At 36.3% G+C, this 19,787-nt stretch overlaps 1 protein-coding gene across 5 annotated transcripts in view; it reads left to right on the top strand.

Moving 5' to 3' along the window:
- Positions 1 to 19,787, top strand: part of LOC127842328 (swi5-dependent recombination DNA repair protein 1 homolog) — a 144,835-nt gene that overhangs the window by 81,225 nt on the left and 43,823 nt on the right. The window contains exon 2 of one of the 5 annotated variants that reach the window (XM_052371775.1): positions 1,288 to 1,406. The exons of the other annotated variants lie outside the window; for them this stretch is intronic. Coding sequence (XP_052227735.1) covers positions 1,383 to 1,406 — 24 coding nt within the window. The 5' untranslated portion in view covers positions 1,288 to 1,382. The remainder of the gene's footprint in view (positions 1 to 1,287; positions 1,407 to 19,787) is intronic. 5 annotated transcript variants of the gene reach the window in all.

The following is a 19,787-nucleotide window of genomic DNA, read 5'->3' as shown; positions in this document are numbered from 1 at the left end:
TGGTTTCCGGATGATAACTCAAGAACGCTTATGCCTAGGATCATGAAACTTGATAGGTAGATTGATCATGACTGGCAGATGACCCCTATTGATTTTCAGGTCACTATATCAAAGGTCAAGGTCATGGTGACCTGAAATAGTAAAATGGTTTCCGGATGATAACTCAAGAACGCTAATGGCTCGATCATGAAACTTCATAGGTACATTGATCATGACTCGCAGATGACCCCTATTGATTTTGAGGTTACTAGGTCAAAGGTCAAGGTCATGGTGACCCGAAATAGTAAAATGGTTTCTGGATGATAACTCAAGAACGCTTATGCCTAGGATCATGAAACTTCATAGGTACATTGATCATGACTCGCAGATGACCCCTATTGATTTTCAGTTCACTAGGTCAAAGGTCAAGGTCACGGTGACACGAAATAGTAAAATGGTTTCCTGATGATAACTCAAGAACGCTTATGGCTAGGATCATGAAACTTCATAGGTACATTGAATGCTTTTCAATGCTTTCTTGTAATCTGCCACATTTAAATGCTCAAGATTCCATATCTTTGTTCAAACAGAAGAGTTTTATCCGGGATACCCAATGAAGAGCGTCTTTGTGAGAATGTATTTTCAGTTCTCTTTACTGGGGCAGTAGTTCTTCTTCTTCTTTGTTTTAACGTTTTGAAAGGACTGAAAAGTTTAAAAATTAACACACCTGCGGTAAGGAATATTTGTTGAATGTGTCCAAAACACCATTAATGGTCTTTGCATCTGCCCTAACCACTTCAGTGGAGTTCAAGTGTTCAATTACAACTTCCATTGTGTCCATATGAAAATATCTTACCATGTTATTGCTAAACATCAACATTCGTTGTATCAGGTTCAGAGACAGTCATCTATCTTCGCGCTTGTAATCACTGTCAGATTAAAGGCATTCGTAAATGTTTTTGAAACGCCATGTACCATCTTGTATGAGGCTGTCTCACAGTCTGTCTATTTAGTTTCACTTCCCCTAGAGCCTTTTTTTGTTCTGCTCCAGCTTTCATGAGATCCAATATGCCAGATATAATTGTGAATGGCAATGAATTTTCAAGAAATCTAACTGGGCTGCTCACTGGTTTACAAGAACAACAACAACTAGTTGCTTGTTTTTTTTGTGTTGCCTGGCCCCCCCCCCCCCCTCCCCCCCCCCTCAATTTATCCATCGATATTGTAGTTTGATGTGGAGGACTATCCACATGTTTGTTAAGCGCCTTTTTCTTCGCACTAGAACCATATTTGATAGGTTTTCTGCAGATCAAACACCAGGCAGTTCCATCTTCTTTTGCCTTGGAGATGCATTCTTCAAGACGTGTGCTTGTTTTCCAATCCCATTTGTTTTTTGCTGCTACATGGATCCCAGAGACATCCTGGAGGTGAGTCACCAACTCCAATACCATCTTGGTCTGAAAAATAAACAGTTCAATTCAATGTATATGTCTACAAAAGGGTAGTGTATGCACTGAGGTATTGTATTTTTTTGCTAAATTAATGTTGCATCAAGAGCAGTTTCAGTTATGTACTTAAATGTGAGTAATTACTAAGTTTGGCAGTTTTCTCACTCAATTGTTAAACAATTGGACAGTTTCCCGAAACTTTAAAAATTGGGTTTGGGTTGCCTTACTGATTGAAAAATTTGGCATTTGTTCCCCCATGAAATTGAAAAATTGGGCATGTGTTAGATGCTGCTTTCACCAACAGATTTTGAATATTCTGCATTTTATTATCCCACGCCATAGGCGGAGGGATATTGTTTTTGCGTCATCCGTCCGTCCTTCCGTCCGTCCGTCTTTCCGTCCGTCAGTCAGGAGCCATATCTTGGAAGTGCTTTGGCGGATTTCATTGAAACTTGGTATGAGTATGTACATGGATAAGAGGATGATGCACGCCAAATGGCATTGTACACCATCAGTTAATAACAGAGTTATGGCCCATGGTATCTTGAAAAAATGCTTTTTTTGTGTGTCAGGAACCATATCTTGGAAGTGCTTTGGCGGATTTCATTGAAACTTGGTTTGAGTATATATATGGATAAGAGGATGATGCACGCCAAATGGCATTGTACACCATCTGTTAATAACAGAGTTATGGCCCTTTGTATCTTGAAATAATGCTTTTTTGAGTGTCAGATATAATACTTTTGTGTCCAGAAGCATATTGGTGGGGGATATCAGTTCAACAGAAGCTCGCAGCAAATGCCATATCCCTTCATTTACACTGGTTTTAATAAGAGCCTCACAGGTGCCTAGGCACCTCTTTCAAAAGTTCATTCATTTTGTCATCTGACAAACCATTTCTGACAGAACTACAGTGAACACTCGCTATTAAGACCACTTGTGGGACTTTTCAAAAGTGGTCTTAATAGCAAGGTGGTCTTAATTCTGAGTTTTTATGAATTTGATGGACATATAATTGCAACAATGTAAATATTCAATGAACTTTAATATTTTTGCATACAATAACAGTCATCAGTTTATACATTGTATTAATACATTTATACATTGTACAAAGATAGTATTTCAAGTTGTCTATACAAGAAGTGAAAATACATGTACATGTACTTTTCATCAAGATCCGTGATCTTTACTTAAAGAATGAGTCAATTGTCATCTGCTTAGCAGAGCTTTTCACTTTCACAACCTGATTTTCAATACTTTCCTGTAGTCTACCAGATTCCAATGCTTCAGATTCGATATCTTTGCTGTAACAAAAGAGACTTATTTGTGATAACCAATGCAGAGCATCTTGATGGGAATGAAATTTTCTGTTCATAGCCGTCTAAAAATTCAGCTTTTCTTTTAGGAATAGCTTGAACCCGAGTCTTTCCAATGCCAAATAAATCGGCCAACTGCCGTTGAGATTTCCCATTACTCGCCTTGATCAAATCAATCTTTTCTTTTAAACACAACTCTTACTGTTTTCGCTTATCCATTTTGAATAACGATATATAAAGATGGTATTAAGGTTGGTTTTTATATCCATCACAAACAAAACCATGTTACTCAAATATCCTAAATGTTAAATTATGCGCCGTATTTAATCTTTAAAGTGTGTACCAAACAACTACCAATTTATCCATCAAAGACTCGATAATAATAGCCAATTGTCAATCAAGGGTTAAAAATAATAACAAGTGCCGAAAATCTAACACCTGTGTTGCAAATTGATGCCAAAAACCGTTGTCGTTAATTGTGGTTAATTGGGTCACAATGGCTTCGTACACAAGCCCGATAGTACCACAACACCAGTTCAAGTAGGTGTGAAAATTACTGGTCGTTTGGCGGCTGTCAATTGAAAACAATATCGATAATTGGTACTGATTAAAGTGGTTGTAATAGCGAATTAGCGGGTTGGTCGGATTTGTGAGTGTAACGACCATTGAAATATAGAAGGAAACAATCGGGACTGAAAAATGGTGGTCGACTTAGCGAGTTGGTTGGAATATCGAGGTGGTCGTAAAGAGTTTTCACTGTATTCACAAATTTTGTATCATTAACTTACTTATCAACAGGGTAAAAGTCACTGAAACATTCCATCAAGTTCCGAAAAACGGGGTTAGAACTTGCACATCCCTGATCAACTTCATTAGTACGTACGAAATGACATTTTTCATTATAATCACGCAAGGACAATTATACTTGTGTTATTTTAAGACTGCCCATCAAAATGCCACAGCCCCTTTAAATTTGGTAATTATTTCATTTGAAAGAATGTCACAGTTAGCTATTGAGATTCTGGGTTTAATCCCAATGAAACCACATTATCTTTTTCGTTAATCAATTCAGCCTAGCTTTTATAGAACCGATGTTCATACATATGCAAGTTACTGGCAACTGCCTAACCAGAATCGCAGATGGTGGAAGGCAAACAGCTGGATAGCTAATATGATCTATTTATACACACACAATATTCTTGTGATTGACAGTGAAACATATCTTGGTAAGCATGCATTGAATACTAAATCCAAATTTGCGTCAAAATAAAATTACAAGAAACTCAAGTCATTAAGAATTTATCTTTATTGCATAAACCATTTAGCAGGAATTAAATATATGAAGGAAAAGCTTGGCAATTTTTTTATCTGGCAAGATATTATAATGCCAATTAATTGTGAAATGAAATAAAAACACTCCTTTTACAACATGTGAACTGTACTTCCACAAAAATGCCAGAATTTTAATATATACATAATGATGAAAGATAAGATTTTAATTCCCAATAATGTATGTTCATCTTTTTTGTCGCAAAATAAATAGACACTTTACAATGGCACAATGACCAAACACTACAACTCAACATACACATTATCCAACAAAATATATATTTTTAAATGCAATATATTCATTGAACAATTGGAAGAGTTTAAGGTTTCTACATATCAAAATCACAGTGTCGCACTAAGGAAATAGTTAAATTGTAAAGTGACAGAGAAAATATTTAAACTTATTTACAGAACAGAAATAGTACAAGCCAATTTATATACATCATTTCAACAGTTCAACTTCTATTTGAGGTCAATGCGTCAACCAGTCTCTCCAGAAGACGATTTTTCTGCTCGGCCAAAGCAGTTAGACGCTCACTATGAGCTTCCAGTCTGTCTAGCCTCTAAGAATGTTCTTCCATATATGTCCGGAACCATTCTGGAGAGTCTTGTCTCCCAACAACTTTTCGTCTTGCTGATCACAGGAGTAGCTAGCTACTTGATCCTCAAGCTGCTCTATTTTGTGGGGGTGTTTGCCCTTCCTGCTGGCTGGTCACTTGGTGGGGGAGTTGGCACTTTTTGGAGCTTGGGTCTAGATGGCCCAGGTGGTGGCTTTGAAGTTACAGCAACATCATGCTGAACTGCAACAAAACCAACAGCATGGGTACACGTGAGATGTTCTTAAACAGACACACACTGATTTTTGTACGTTTAAAATGAAATATGTATTTGCTTAAGACAGTACTAGGAAACTTATCTAAAACTATACATTTTATGCCCCTGGTAGGATGGCATATAGCAGTTGAAACATCAGTCTGTCTGTGCGTCCGTCCGTCCGAAAACATTGGCCAAAACTTTTGCAATATTGTAGATAGCAACTTGATATTCGGCATGCATGTGTATCTCATGGAGCTGCACATTTTGAGTGGTGAAAGGTGAAGGTCATCCTTCAAGGTCAAAGGTTAAAAAACAAAATCCAACGGAAGTAACAAGCTTTAACGGGAGATAATTTCTAATTTATATCATTTGGCAGGTACAGAATCATTTTCACAAGGGAAGTAATATTTTTTAAAGGGATACAATCAAACGAATTTTTTTTATTTCAAAGCGGCCAGTAGGGGGCATTGTGTTTCTGACAAACACATCTTTTGTTAAATATGGAACTTTCATATATAGAAAGGTTATACAATGGAATTTAACGAGTACCATTTATAACATTATTTTATTAGAAAATTGTCTTGTTGAATAAAAACAGGAATTCTTGTAACTTGTAAAACAAACTGTTAAACAGTTTAACCTTAATTATTACAACATACACAAAAAAGTTGTAACGAACTGGGGATTGATGACAAAACCATTGCCGGTTTTACAGCTGGATCACCAGCAAGAATCTCCTCCATTCTCAGGAAATACTCCCACTTTTTTCTTTATTGCTTAGTACAAACCTCTTTCATCCACAGCAAGTCTATATGTCTCCTCATCCACATAAAGACTAACCCTTCTTTTATCAGGCTTCTTCAATGAACTAAACATAAAAACATAACATTCTGATCTGAACTTTTTAACTAGAAAATTTTCCCAGTAAGATACACAGAAAATAAAGAAAGTATGTTTAAACAATATAATAAAGGTATATTCATTACAATGTATTTATGGATACCTGTCCATAAAACTTTTAAACTTTAAAATTTGCTAAAAGTCTTCTTAGACTCGTCTCGAACGCATTTACAGATGCAAACAACATCAAATAAATAAGCTGCTTTTTATCAATTCAACATATTTTTATTTTAAATCTACGCAAAATTAAAAAAGGCACACATTAATGTACAACTTCACCCATGTTGCATTCAGAATTTTGCATGAAATAGAAAATATCAAAATAAACAACAAATTTCTACAACCTATCCGCCATCTTTGTTCGTACAGAAAACGACCGCCAAAATGCGTTGGCTTTCGTTGCGGAACATTTCCGCCGAATGTTCCGTTAAGTTACGGAAATGAGCGAACTATTCTTAACGTATGTAAAACGTACCGCTTACTGAACAAGTCATCCCCGGATATTGGTAAGTTTAGTTGACGTTTATTTTTCAACCAAGTCAACAGGGCTGATTCCACTTTCGGACACTGCTTCCCGTGCTTTCTTTCTCGTAGGCTCTAGATCACCGGACAGGAACTTTGACTATGTCATCTTTTTGTTTGAGCCATGTGTGTTTGCTGGAACACCAAATTCATCTGCTATTTGCTTCTTTGACTTCGCTCCCTTCTCAATTTCCATGATAGCCTCGTATTTCTCCTGGTATGAATTGGAATTGTGACGCCGCTTGACCCCCTTTTTATTTACTGTCGATCCGGATATCCTCCCGGATTGGGTACCGGGCACTTTTCCAGATTGCTCTACATTTGGTTGGGAAAATATGGTTGACTTGTTTGTATCAGACATTTTGTAATGATTTTTAGCTGGACTATTATATATAAAATATATATAGTGGAGCTATCCTACTCATTCCGGCCTCTGCGTTAGCGTCTGCGTCTGCGTTAGCGTGCAAATGTTTAAGTTCTGGTACTACACCAAATATTTTCTTTGTCCCTTGACATATTGCTTTCATATTTTGCATACTTGTTTACCAACATGACCCCAACCTATAAACAAGAGCAGACAACTCTATCAAGCATTTTGTCATAATTATGGCCCCTTTTCCACTTAGAATATGCACCAAATGTTAAAGTTTTCGTACTACCCCATTTATTTTCATTGTCCCTTGACATATTCCTTTCATATTTTGCATACTTGTTAACCAACATTACCCCAACCTATAAACAAGAGCAGACCACTGTATCAAGCATTTTGACATAACTATGGCCCCTTGTACACTTAGATAATTGAACAATTTGCTTAAATTGCCATAACATCTTTATTAATGATCAGATTTTATTATTACTTTGACAAAACAACACTTACCTTAATACCACAATGGATTCCAACCAAACAATACCCTAAGCCCCTACCCAGAATCCCTTCCCCCCCCCCCCCAACCCCCCCCCCCAATTTTTTTTTTAAACATCATCTTATACATTACCCCACCCCACATTATACCCCCTCTCACCCTCCCCCTTACTCCCCCCCCCCCAATTTTTTTTTTTAAACATCATCTTATAAATTACCACACCCCACATTATACCTCCCTCTCACCCCCCCTACCTCCCCCCCTCCCCCCCCTCCCCCCTGAAAGATCGTCTAATAAATGACCACACCCCACATTATACCCCCCTCTCAACTCCCCCCCCCCCCCCCAAAAATAAAAAAAACATTTGTTTTTCCTTTTTTTATTTTTGAAAGATCGTCTACTAAATTATTGAATATGAACAATTTCCCCATGATGGCTTACATTATACTGTCAAGCACTCAAATAGTCGAGCGCGCTGTCCTCTGAAGCTCTCGTTATGTTCCTTATTTGCTTTTAGATCTCTACCAACAGTTTCACTTATAATAATATAATGTAAGGGAAAGAAACAATAACAGAACACTAGGTCGTGTTGTAAATGGGCATTTTATTTTAAATGCCATAAAATAAATACCACAGTGAACTAACCAGCAACCTCTGGTTAGCCGAACAAGTAAAATAAAATCAGTTGTTTTCCCTTATCTGCGCTGCCTGTAGCGCCCTCAATAAGAGTATGAAAAAGCAAAGCCAACCAGTGACAGGGGAGGAGGAGGGGTGGCGGTAGGTTTTTTTTAGTAAACAATAAGCGTGACTCTCCTCCAGAATTTTTCCAACATTGAGGCTGATGCTGTGCTCCGATTGGTTAAAAACCGTCATGTTACAAATATCCTGTCATTGATTGGCTGTGCCTCTCTTGACTACTTTATTAAGGTCAGCGAACACTAAATTCAACTCGCAAAACATCCACATAAAAACTTTAAAATGAACTCATAAAATACATTTTAATTTTCAGGATTTCAAATGGTCAAAAGATGTATATAATGGATATGTTTAAGAGCATGGTAAATGGTCAGTATTACTATTTTCTCAAAAATATCATAACAAAAACGAAAATTTGCAAATCTAAAAGAACTTTTTTTATTTTTTTCAATTTACCAAAACGTTGAATGACCCGTTTAACAGCATACTTCATACATTATAAAATCAAAGTTATTCAACAAACACTGACCTAGTTCTGACTAAAACTAACAATATGTGTGTACAATAGCATGAAATAAAACAAATTGCTACCGTTTTAGCTCACCTGAGCACAACGTGCTCATGGTGAGCTTTTGTGATTGCTTTTTGTCCGTCGTGCGTCGTCCGTCCTCCATCGTTAACAGTTTGCCTTGTGAACACTAGAGGCCACATTTATTGTCTAATCTTCATGGAATTTGGTCAGAACATTTGTCCCATTGATACCTTGACTGAGTTCAAAACTGGGTCATGCTGGGTCAAAAACTAGGTCACTAGGTAAAAAAAACAACAAACCTTGTGAACACTGTAGAAGTCATATTTGATGTCCAATCTTCATGTAACTTTGTCAAAATGTTTGTCTCAATGATATGTTGGTTGAGTTTAAAATGGTTCTGGTCCGTTGAAAAACATGGCCGCCAGGGGGCGGGGCAGTATTCCTTAGATGGCTATAGGGAAACCTTGTGAACACTCTAGAAGTCACAATTTTTGCCCAATCATCATGAAAGTTGGTCAAAACATTGGTTTCATTGATATCTCGGACGAGTTCGAAAATGGTCCAGATCGGTGAAAAAACATGGCCGCCAGGATGCGGGGCAGTCTTCCTTATATGGCTATAGTAAAACCTTGTTAACACTCTAGAGGCCACATTTATTTCCAATCTTCATGAAATTTGGTCGGAAGATTGGTTTCAATGATATCTTGGATGAGTTTGAAAATGGTTACGTTTGCTTGAAAAACATTGCTGCCAAGGGGCGGGGCATTTTTCCTTATATGGCTATATATGGCTATAGTAAAGCCTTGTGAACACTCTAGAGGCCACATTTATTGTCCAATCTTCATGAAATTTGGTCAGCAGATTGGTCTCAATGATATCCTGGATGAGTTTGAAAATGGTTACGTTTGCTTGAAAAACATGGCTGCCAAGGGGCGGGGCATTTTTCCTTATATGGCTATATACGGCTATTGTAAATCTTGTTAACACTCTAGAGGCCACATTTATTGTCCGATCTTCATGAAACTTGGTTAGAAGATTCACCACAATAATATCTTGGACGAGTTCAAAAATGATGCTGGTTGGTTGAAAAACATGGCTGCCAGGGGGCGGGGAATTTTTCCATATATGGCTATAGTCAAACCTTGTTAACACTCTAGAGGCCACATTTTTTTTCCGATCTTCATGAAACTTGGTCAGAAGATTCGTCCTAATGATATCTTGGATGAGTTCGAAAATGGTTTCGGTTGCTTGAAAAACATGGCCACCAGGGGGCGGGGCATTTTTCCTAATATGGCTATTTATCATGCTTCAGTAAAACCTTGTTAACACTCTAGAGGCCACATTTATTGTCCGATCATCATGAAACTTGGTCAGATGATTTGTCCCGATGATTTCTTGGATGAGTTCGAAAATGGTTCCGGTTGGTGGAAAAACATGGCCGCCAAGGGGGCGTGGCAATTTTTCCTTATATAGCTATAGTTAAACCTTGTTTACACTAGAAGCCACATTCATTGTACGATCATCATGAAACTTTGTCAGAAGATTTGTCCCAATTATATTTTGGACAAGTTCGAAAGTGGTTCCAGTTGCTTGAAAAACATGGCCACCAGTGGGCGGGGCATTTTTCCTTATATGGACTTATGAATCTTCATGAAACTTTGTTAGTATATTTGTTTAAATGATATCTTGGATGTGTATGAAAATGGTTCTGGTCTGTTTAAAAACGTGGCTGCCAGGGTGTTAACTAGTCATGAAAGTTGGTAAAAACATATTGTTCTAATGACATCTTGGGCTGCACAGAACAGGTCAGTTCCTTTGAATCTCAGGTGAGCGACTTTGGGCCTTTCAGGCCCTCTTGTTTATTTTCAGCCGTGGAAAATGGTTTTCCATAGTGTGAATAAAGTCTTTTCAGAGACATTGTCATCCATATCTAATTTGTAGGCCTCATAAACATGCTTTTTAGTGTTTTAAATGGCAATAATTTGTCATTTGAATTCGGAATACGATCCCCATATATGGATGCATAAGTCTCTATCCAGCTGATGCATTCAATACTTTGCATTCGTATGCCGCTCATACTTGGAAATGTTGCCAGAAGATTGTTTTGGGACTTCTGCCTTGCTTTAAGTTAAAGTATTTTTGTTGACATGAAGAATATTTTGAAATGCTTTTATACATACTCCTTGCCCATTGCCCAAATAAACATATGTAAACTTTCCCAACTTTTGACCCATTCCAACTTTAGAAGACATCTAACGCATTCTTTTAATGGTAAGATTTAATAAAAAAAACTCGGGCGCATTTTTAATATTGTGTCCTTGCAAATTGTTTCCTACAGTTTAAACCACACTTGCACATGTTTATAATGCTTTATTCGATGCTGTCAAAGTTCAGGGCTCTCTGAAGCAGCTTCCTCGAGGAATGACGTAACGACTGTTGACATTTTGTTTCAAAACGAAATTGTGTAAAAAGACCAGGCAGTTGGCAAACACAAAAAAAGAATGTGACACCAACGTTGATCTGCTGTTAAATGAAGCCAGTTTATTGCATACGCATTACTATTATGGTATATTTTATTCATATTTTCTATACTTAAACAAATAATACTCTTAATCTTTTCGAACAGCTTTTCTGCTGAGGCGTCCCAATTTCCTCGACGTCTGTAGGGGGGTTGCAATTCAATTTTTAGTTTTTATACCCCCGGTAGAGTGGCATATAGCAGTTGAACTGTCCGTCAGTCTGTCAGTCTGTGTGTCGGTCCCAAAACAGTAACATTGGTCATAACTTTTGCAGTATTGAATATAACAACTTTATATTTGGCATGTATGTGTATCTCATGGAGTTGCACATTTTGAGTGGTGAAAGGTCAAGTTTAAGGTCATCCTTCAAGGTCAAAGGTCAAATATATGGCTTCAAAGTGGCGAAGAAGGGGCATTATGCTTCTGACAAACACATCTCTTGTTCTCTTCTGTAATTGGTTGTCTTTTGTATACCATTGGTTGCCAATTTGAAGGCGTCCGAAATCAGCTATTTCAGAACCTTATGTTTGAATCCTCTCATGTGCCTTTATAATTGGTATCGCTGCTTATGCAAGCGTACTGTGAGACTTGCAGGATATAGTCTGAATGTTTTGGAGACTGTTTTAATTGTCTCCACAGAAATTCATCAACCTTGGGGACTTATAGGAACTCGATATTGACTGGCCCTTTATGTCTGTTCAGAATCTCTTCGTTTTTTTCTTCTGACTGCTTGTTTTTTATGCCCCCGGTAGGGTGGCATATAGCAGTTGAACTGTACGTCTGTCAGTGTGTTTTTAAATATTGAAAATAGCACCTTGATATTTGGCATGCATGAGTATCTCATGGAGCTGCACATTTTGAGTGGTAAAATTTCAAGGTGAACATCATCCTTCAAGGTCTAAGGTCGAAAAAACAAAGTCAAGGAAAGTAATAAGTTTTTAAATGGACATAGTTATCTTACCTGCCCACGTATATATTTTTGTTAAAATAAATCATAGCGGTGCAGTAAGCGGCATTGTGTTTCTGACAAACACATTGTGGTAAAAGGTCAAGGTCATCCTTTATGGTCTACGGTAAAAAATACAGATTTAAGGGAAGTAATAAGCTTTAAAAAGGGAGAAAATTATTCAATATTGAACATAGCCACTTTATATATTTGGCATGCATTTGTGTATCTCATGGAGCTGCATATTTTGAGTGGTGAATCTACAGTCACGGTAGTGACTTTTAATTATTTGCTACTTAAAATAGACATTTGTTACAGACAATTATTTTCAAGGGAAGTAATTTATATAATTATAAATCTCATATTATATATTTCCTTACCAAGAATTGAAGTTATTTTCACAGTTACTGTACAGATCTATTATTTTGATTATTTATAACCCAAATGATTGATTTGTCCATGTTTTTTTTAAATATATAATTATAATTTCTTTGATGTTCATTACATACCTGTGGACTTATGCCCATAGATACATGATCAACTCTGACTATGATCTCTTTTAAACCACAAGCCTTGGTTGTCAGTGATGTCTGACATGGTCATAATTGACTGTGAGACCCTCCCCACCCCCCACCCCCGGTTGGATTGGACAAAATTCAAGGGAAGTAATAACCTTTAAAGGGAGATGATTTCTATACCTGCCAAATGGTAAATAAATTTTTTATTTCAATGCGGCGCAGTAGGGGGCATTGTGTTTCTGACAAACACATCTCTTGTTATTGCTTTGTTTGTAATGTCAGCGATGTTTGGTGATACGACCTCACCAGTTTACGATGTCTCTGTACAGAATTGCGTTCATTCTGTTATTAGATTGTTATCCTCCTCATCCGAGCAGCTTTCCTCGTCTTAATAATCCGGCAGTTTGTCTAGTTCACCGTCCATTGGGTCCTATTCTGAATCAGAACTTTTGGCAAGTGTAACCTCAGATGCCTCCAACTGTTTGGACGGCCCCTTCTCGCACATATCTGAGTCCCAAATTCGTTATTTTTTTACGGCCCTGTCTCTCCTTGGTTTTTGCGTTTGATTTCTGTCATGTCTTTTTTTTTTAATTTGATGATATTGAAATATAATAAAAAAATTAAAGTCTACATAATTGTGAAGAAACATGTGTTCCAATTTTTTTTTGAAGATTTCTGTCATTGAATATAAAACTGGAAAGTAACTCGAGTGTAATAAAAAAAGCTAACGATTAAAGACCAAGCTATCCTAATTTGTTTGGAGATGTAAGTGGGGACAAACAACATATTTTAGCCTACCGTAAATCCACAAATATAATACGCCCTCGTGCTTAATACGCACCCCCCGAGTTTGGTCAAAATTTATCGGTAAAAATTGAAAATCCGAGTAAAATACGCACTAAAAAAATCAGTGTCCGAAATGGTTAGTGTTATATCCAGACGTGCACAACATATTGAATTCAGAAAACAGATTTTTTGTGCAGATTGTGTATCACGTGATGAACAGTGGGAGATGTATATTCTGCGGCTGTATTAAAATTTGTTATGCAGATTTTTAGTTCAGATGATGATGAAACCGTATTCGTCTGCGTCAAGAGTTGTGCAGACGTGCAAAACAGATTGAGTTCTGTATACCGATTTATAGTGCAGATTGTGCAACTTCTATTTACATGTAAGCGTTAGATGGAGATGTGCAAACGAGCACCTATAAATCTGCATCCAGATAACGTTCACATCGTGCGTATACCATTTAATTCTGGTTTATACGAGGTTGTTGCTTATTGATCTGTGTTCATTGAAATGCGCATATACGGTCTTAACCGCATTATGTACAGTGCTAATGGAACCCTATCAATCTGCGTCAAATAATTGAGTGTGCTTATACGCTATTAACTGCATCGAATGACTAATGAACTTCTATTTATCTGCAGTCTTCGTGTGTTATTTTCCGAGTTTTATAACGTTTGGGTACTAATCAGCCAGCCCTATCAATCTGCTTCCAGAAAATGTTGTTCACATCCTGCATATACAGTTACATTAAGGTTTAATCATGATGAGTATCTGTTGATCTGCATCCAGTTAACATTCACATGCGCATATATGCGGTCTTACTTGCATTACAGAGCCAAAGGAATCCTATCAATGTGCATGCCATCGAATCAATATATTGAGGTGGCTTATTCGCTACTAATTGTATTTAATAACTAATGACATTCTATGTATATGCGTCCATACAATATTCGCATGGCTTTATACGTATTTATGAAAGTATATGGGGCAGCCCAGATGGGACCAATATGGAGCCAGGTTGCACTACCCATCTGGGTCCCATGTTGGCAGCCAACATGGGGCCCATATAGGTGCCCTCATGGGACCCATATAGGTCCAACATGGGCAGCCCTTTTACTCAATATGGGCTACATACAGGCAGCCCTTTTACTCAATATGGGCTACATACAGGCAGCCCTTTTACTCAATATGGGCTACATATGGGCAACCCTTTTACTCAATATGGGCTACATATGGGCAGCCCTTTTACTCAATATGGGCTACATACAGGCAGCCCTTTTATTCAATATGGGCTACATACAGGCAGCCCTTTTACTCAATATGGGCTACATATGGGCAGCCCTTTTACTCAATATGGGCTACATACGGGCAGCCCTTTTACTCAATATGGGCTACATGCAGGCAGCCCTTTTACTCAATATGGGCTACATACGGGCAGCCCTTTTACTCAATATGGGCTACATATGGGCAGCCCTTTTACTCAATATGGGCTACATACAGGCAGCCCTTTTATTCAATATGGGCTACATACAGGCAGCCCTTTTACTCAATATGGGCTACATATGGGCAGCCCTTTTACTCAATATGGGCTACATCTGGGCAGCCCTTTTACTCAATATGGGCTACATATGGGCAGCCCTTTTACTCAATATGGGCTACATACGGGCAGCATTGTACTGAATATGGGCTACAAACTGGTAGCATTTCATTCAATATGGGTACACAGAGCCTGTAAAATTTTGGACAATGCATTAATGGAAATTCAGGTTATGTTAGAAATAATATGTTGGCTGCAAACATGAAATACTGTGTGTTCAAATTGAACATCAGACAAAAGATTCTTGTACATGTACTTCCATTTTCATTTTTTTAATGTTTAAACTATTTCTTCTTGCTGGAACAGAGTGATATCAAAGGGTTTAAGAGCAAAATAGCATTATCCTGCAAGAAATACAAGGTTTTTGTTAAAAGACTTGAAAATTTATTAAAGTACTCTCAATTTTTATTCACATATAGTATTACACACATATACATGGATACATACATACATAGCAGGAGGATCCCACGTTAACTATTCTACCAGAAAATTCTAAAATAATATGGTGATTCCTAACTTTTTGAATGTAACTTCAGCGAAAATACTTTTATACATGAAGTTGCTAACGAAAACATGTTTCTATTTAATGTTCTATCCGCATGGAGTAATGTTACTCATAATCTATAAACCCAAACCAACAGTAAAACTATTTTATGGAACAATAAAGACATAACTTCACACCATAAGACGTTTTTCTATAACATTATATATGTTGACCAGTTATACGACTATAGAATTAAGGACTTCTATTATTTTGATATTAAATATATATTCCATATACAGAATACCTTCAAGTATTTTCCTGATGTACTACACATTACTCAAAAGCATACCCATGCATATTTAATCTTTAACCAATACAAATAACACACCGTGTACTCAAAGAACATTCGTAGAAAACATACTTGCAAGACTAAACAAAACAAACAAAATATTTTATTAACTACAAATTAAAACCCTGCAGAAAAATCCATAACTCAAATAAATTGCAAATCCTTTTTCGAGAGCAAGTCCATATTATTATCTTTGATTTCTTCATACATCTATTTTTTTCGTAATTGCACATCATATACTGTGAAACCATTTATTTTCGACAGCACAAAATTTCGTCATTTTTATAAAAATGACGATTTCGTCAGCACTTAAATTCGCCGATTTCTGATTTTGAATTTAAAAAAAATGCGTCAGTCAATATCCGATTTGTGTGTAATACATATTCGCGATCAATCGCAGTTGCGAAAAATCGTGGTAAGAATGCGGGAACACACTTGAGAATCACTGCAGGAGGTGGGGCCTGTTTGTCACATGCCAATTAACTTTTGTTATCAAGGGACAGTAATGGACCCTCTTAATGTATGCCATTCACACGTTCATTGTTATGATTAGCGGACAAGTGGGATCGAATAACCGTTAACGAGTGTTTGTAACAACGAAGCCAATTGCCAATTAGTCTTATTCTATTATTATATGTTGATGAAACAATGTTGTTTACTGTTTTTTTGCTCTCTAAATGAAATGAAGTATTTTTTTGCAAGCAAATCAAACTAGTCACTTTTGTTTATTTTCTTGGGTATGTGTTCTAGTTGGTTTGATTTTTATTAAAATGCTGTCAATACCGTTTTAAAACTGTTTGTGTTATACGAAAGAGGTTCCAGCTTGTTAAGTGTGTTTTTTTTCAAATAAAATGCTTTTTTATTCTGATATCAACATTAAAATTATAAACTCTATGTGTGTGTTTGTTCTTTAAAAGTAAACTACCGGTATATAAATCAATAATGTCAATAATTTAAAAATAAAAAAATTGATACATATAAAATAGTAATAAGTGTGGTTAAACGCAAACAATCAAACAACAAACAGCAATTAAAATATTCTTTATTAATTTGTGATAAATATGCATGTTGATCACACATCATCATCTTTTCATTTGGTTTATTGTCTTTCATCGGCATTCGCTGCGTGATGGCTAATATGCAACACCTCTGAAAAACACAATGCACCTAATGGGTAAAAAAGTTATAAACAATTAGCGCTAATTCATTACCATTCTACATAAACGAAGTCAACGCATTCGATACAGATGTACTGCACAGGCGTTTTAAAGAAGTGTAACGTGTCAGTTAAGTACCTTGTGTAATCTACATCCCTTTGTGTCAAAACCGGATTTATCTTGATTACGAAACAGCAGTGAATTGGTGCATGGATTATGTTGGAATTTAATGCCTCATGTCTACGGTAAAGTTTTAAAATATTTTTCAACTTAGTGTTTGTTTTTGTTCAAACATAGAGCATGATTGTTCGTTAGGATCTTAAATTCGCCGATCGGTCGACTGACGAAATTTATGAAAATTAATGCCTGACGATAAATAATGGTTTCACAGTATATGTCTTTTAAAACCTTGGACAACTGCAATGCTGTTTCTTCTTTTGCAAAGGAATATATTCCATTTCATTTCCTGATAAAAAAGATTGTATGCTTAAAAGCCTTTCTTAGAAGATGAGCCTTAAAGGAATGGTTTAGGATCAATGGAGAAAAAACTGTCAATTACATTAACAACATTGCTAAATATATTTGATAAAAAAAAATTGAACTATGCAGCAGTCCTAGAAAAGATGGATCGTAGCTTCATGACCAAGATGCGCTTCAAACTCATCCATTTGCTCAAATGTTCCAATTGGAAGACTGATGTTCTCTTGCAGTTGCTTTGGCTCGTCATCAGTAGCTGACCTAGCCAAGAGCCGCTGCAGCATCCGCTTCATTTCCCTGCTCTCGTCTCTAATTGTTTCCAACACAGTTAAAATCTGTGTAACTGCATCTGAAGACAGATTAAAAAAAAACTGTACCTAAAATTATGTTGACAATAATATATATCACAGCTGGGTCCAATATAATTATATCGGATGTGTGCCGTTATAACGGCGGCGGGCCCGATTTGTCCCAACAGCTGTTGTACGGCTAGGGCTGATTATAGACGTCTTGCACCACTATGCCCGTCAACGTCAATTTGTTTCTTTTATTAGTAGAAGTATGTATTATTATAGATTACTAAATGACTGTGTATTTTACTGCTGGACATTACTTGTAAAGATGATGTTGGAAAGCGAGGCGGTGGTGAATATTTTATTTTCTGAAATATGTGTTTAAATAATCATTAAAATATGTCCATTGGCAAACAACCTTGGCTTGAGTGCATGTAATCAAAGACCCATAAAAAAACATTATATTATACGTCTTTGATGTAATACGTTTAAAGGCTCTATAAAGGTGACGATCCGTCATTATTTACCGATTTTTTAAGGAGCGATCAATATCATCCGATGAAATAAGCCGAAAGCTTGGATAGAATATTTTAAAAGAATAAATATGGTTTAAGCACTTTTAATTGTGATTATTTCATTTTCAAGCACTTTCTTGCCAAATTTAAGCACTTTTCAAGCCAATGTTTTGATTTACAAGCACTTTTTAAGGTCTAGGGTAAACCTGACTGTCACAACTCGATATGTAAAACAAATAACAATATGCAAAAAGTTCGATCACATCACTTCCCGACAAGGTGTTGGTATTTCTTGTTCAATGTATCCTTTTTGGCTGCACCTATTATACAAAATCAAAGCATTTAATAAAATGTACTGTGGCATATAATAGAAATTTAATTAAAGCAAATTCTGGGCTACTCAACTAGTTTCATCATTTTAATACAGGGAAACTGGTGAATAATGTATTCATATTCTATAATGTAATATACAAGACCATGGAAGCATGATTAATCTGTTACAATTATTTACATAATGCTTATAGCTAAGAATGTGTTTCTACACATTTTTCTACTTCTGTCTTTTAGCGCTTAGTACACAATCATACTTTTGTATTGATGCAAATTTATTAATAATATAGAATTTCGATTAATATATTCACCCTCTTGTATCACCAAATTTTCTTTAGAAGTGTAATTTCACTATAAGATGACAGTATTAAAATATAAACAAAAAGTACCAATCGCACAGGCAGCGTGCATTGCTCTTAATCTTGAACGATAAAGAACGGAACAACATTCAGCATTGGAATTGTCATACGTGTCCCCTGTAAACGCTCGGAATATGGCTGCCAAAGCCTCGCGTAGCAAGACATCTTCCACGTAGACTCCCACCAGACTAGTGATGTAAAATAAGCTGTTTTTAATATTTAAGGAATCGATCTGCCAAAGCACACTCTAGGCTGGAATTGACAAAGCTAATAAGGAACGTCGTAATTATTGGTAAAATTAAAGATTACATTTTCTTTGTAAAAGGCAATCTTTTCTGCATTCAAACTTAAACAAATATTAATCATTTAATCACTAATAACTTGTTTTAACATTGTAAATTGAATTAAAAAATATCAACACGACGAACAGGTCATTTACGAAAACACATGGGAAACTACAAAATGCATCATGATATGTTATTTTTGATATACACACGAGATACTTGAGAACACAACTTACTGTTTATCTTTACTGAGCATTGTTACCAGCTGCATACTGTTTATCTTTACTGAGCATTGTTACCAGCTGCTGGTCTTGAAGACCACTCACTTTCCGAAGTGTGGACGTGTATGGCTCACTAAGTATCAAAATAAATACAATTGCATATAACTCATGAAAAGGTACAGGGGGTTGTGCATTAGCATACACCAAATAACAATTAAGCTTAATGTTGTGTTGAAAAGAACAGTTGATATCAAACTTCAGCATGTGAGTTGAGTTGAACGGCATTTTATCAACTATCCTTTGAATTGAAGAAGATTAATGGTTAAACTATATTTTATTTAAAAATGTGTTTGTTATATGCTGTCCTCAAGTATCGACAAATTCGTATAATAAAACAAATGTGCCCCATGAATCAAAGGTTCCACTATTCTCAGAATGTAAGTGTATTTATTCAACTCATGAATGCGATAGGAATTCAGCAATAAATATGAAAAAAATCAACTTTCAATTTCCTCCAGAAATGTTTCTTTGATATAGAAGCGGAC

This window comes from Dreissena polymorpha, chromosome 8 (genome assembly GCF_020536995.1).
Source record: "Dreissena polymorpha isolate Duluth1 chromosome 8, UMN_Dpol_1.0, whole genome shotgun sequence".
In the NCBI taxonomy this organism is placed as follows: Eukaryota; Metazoa; Mollusca; class Bivalvia; order Myida; family Dreissenidae; genus Dreissena; species Dreissena polymorpha.
The sequence above is the reverse complement of the archived record's forward strand: the minus strand, read 5'-3'. Positions and strand labels throughout refer to the sequence as shown.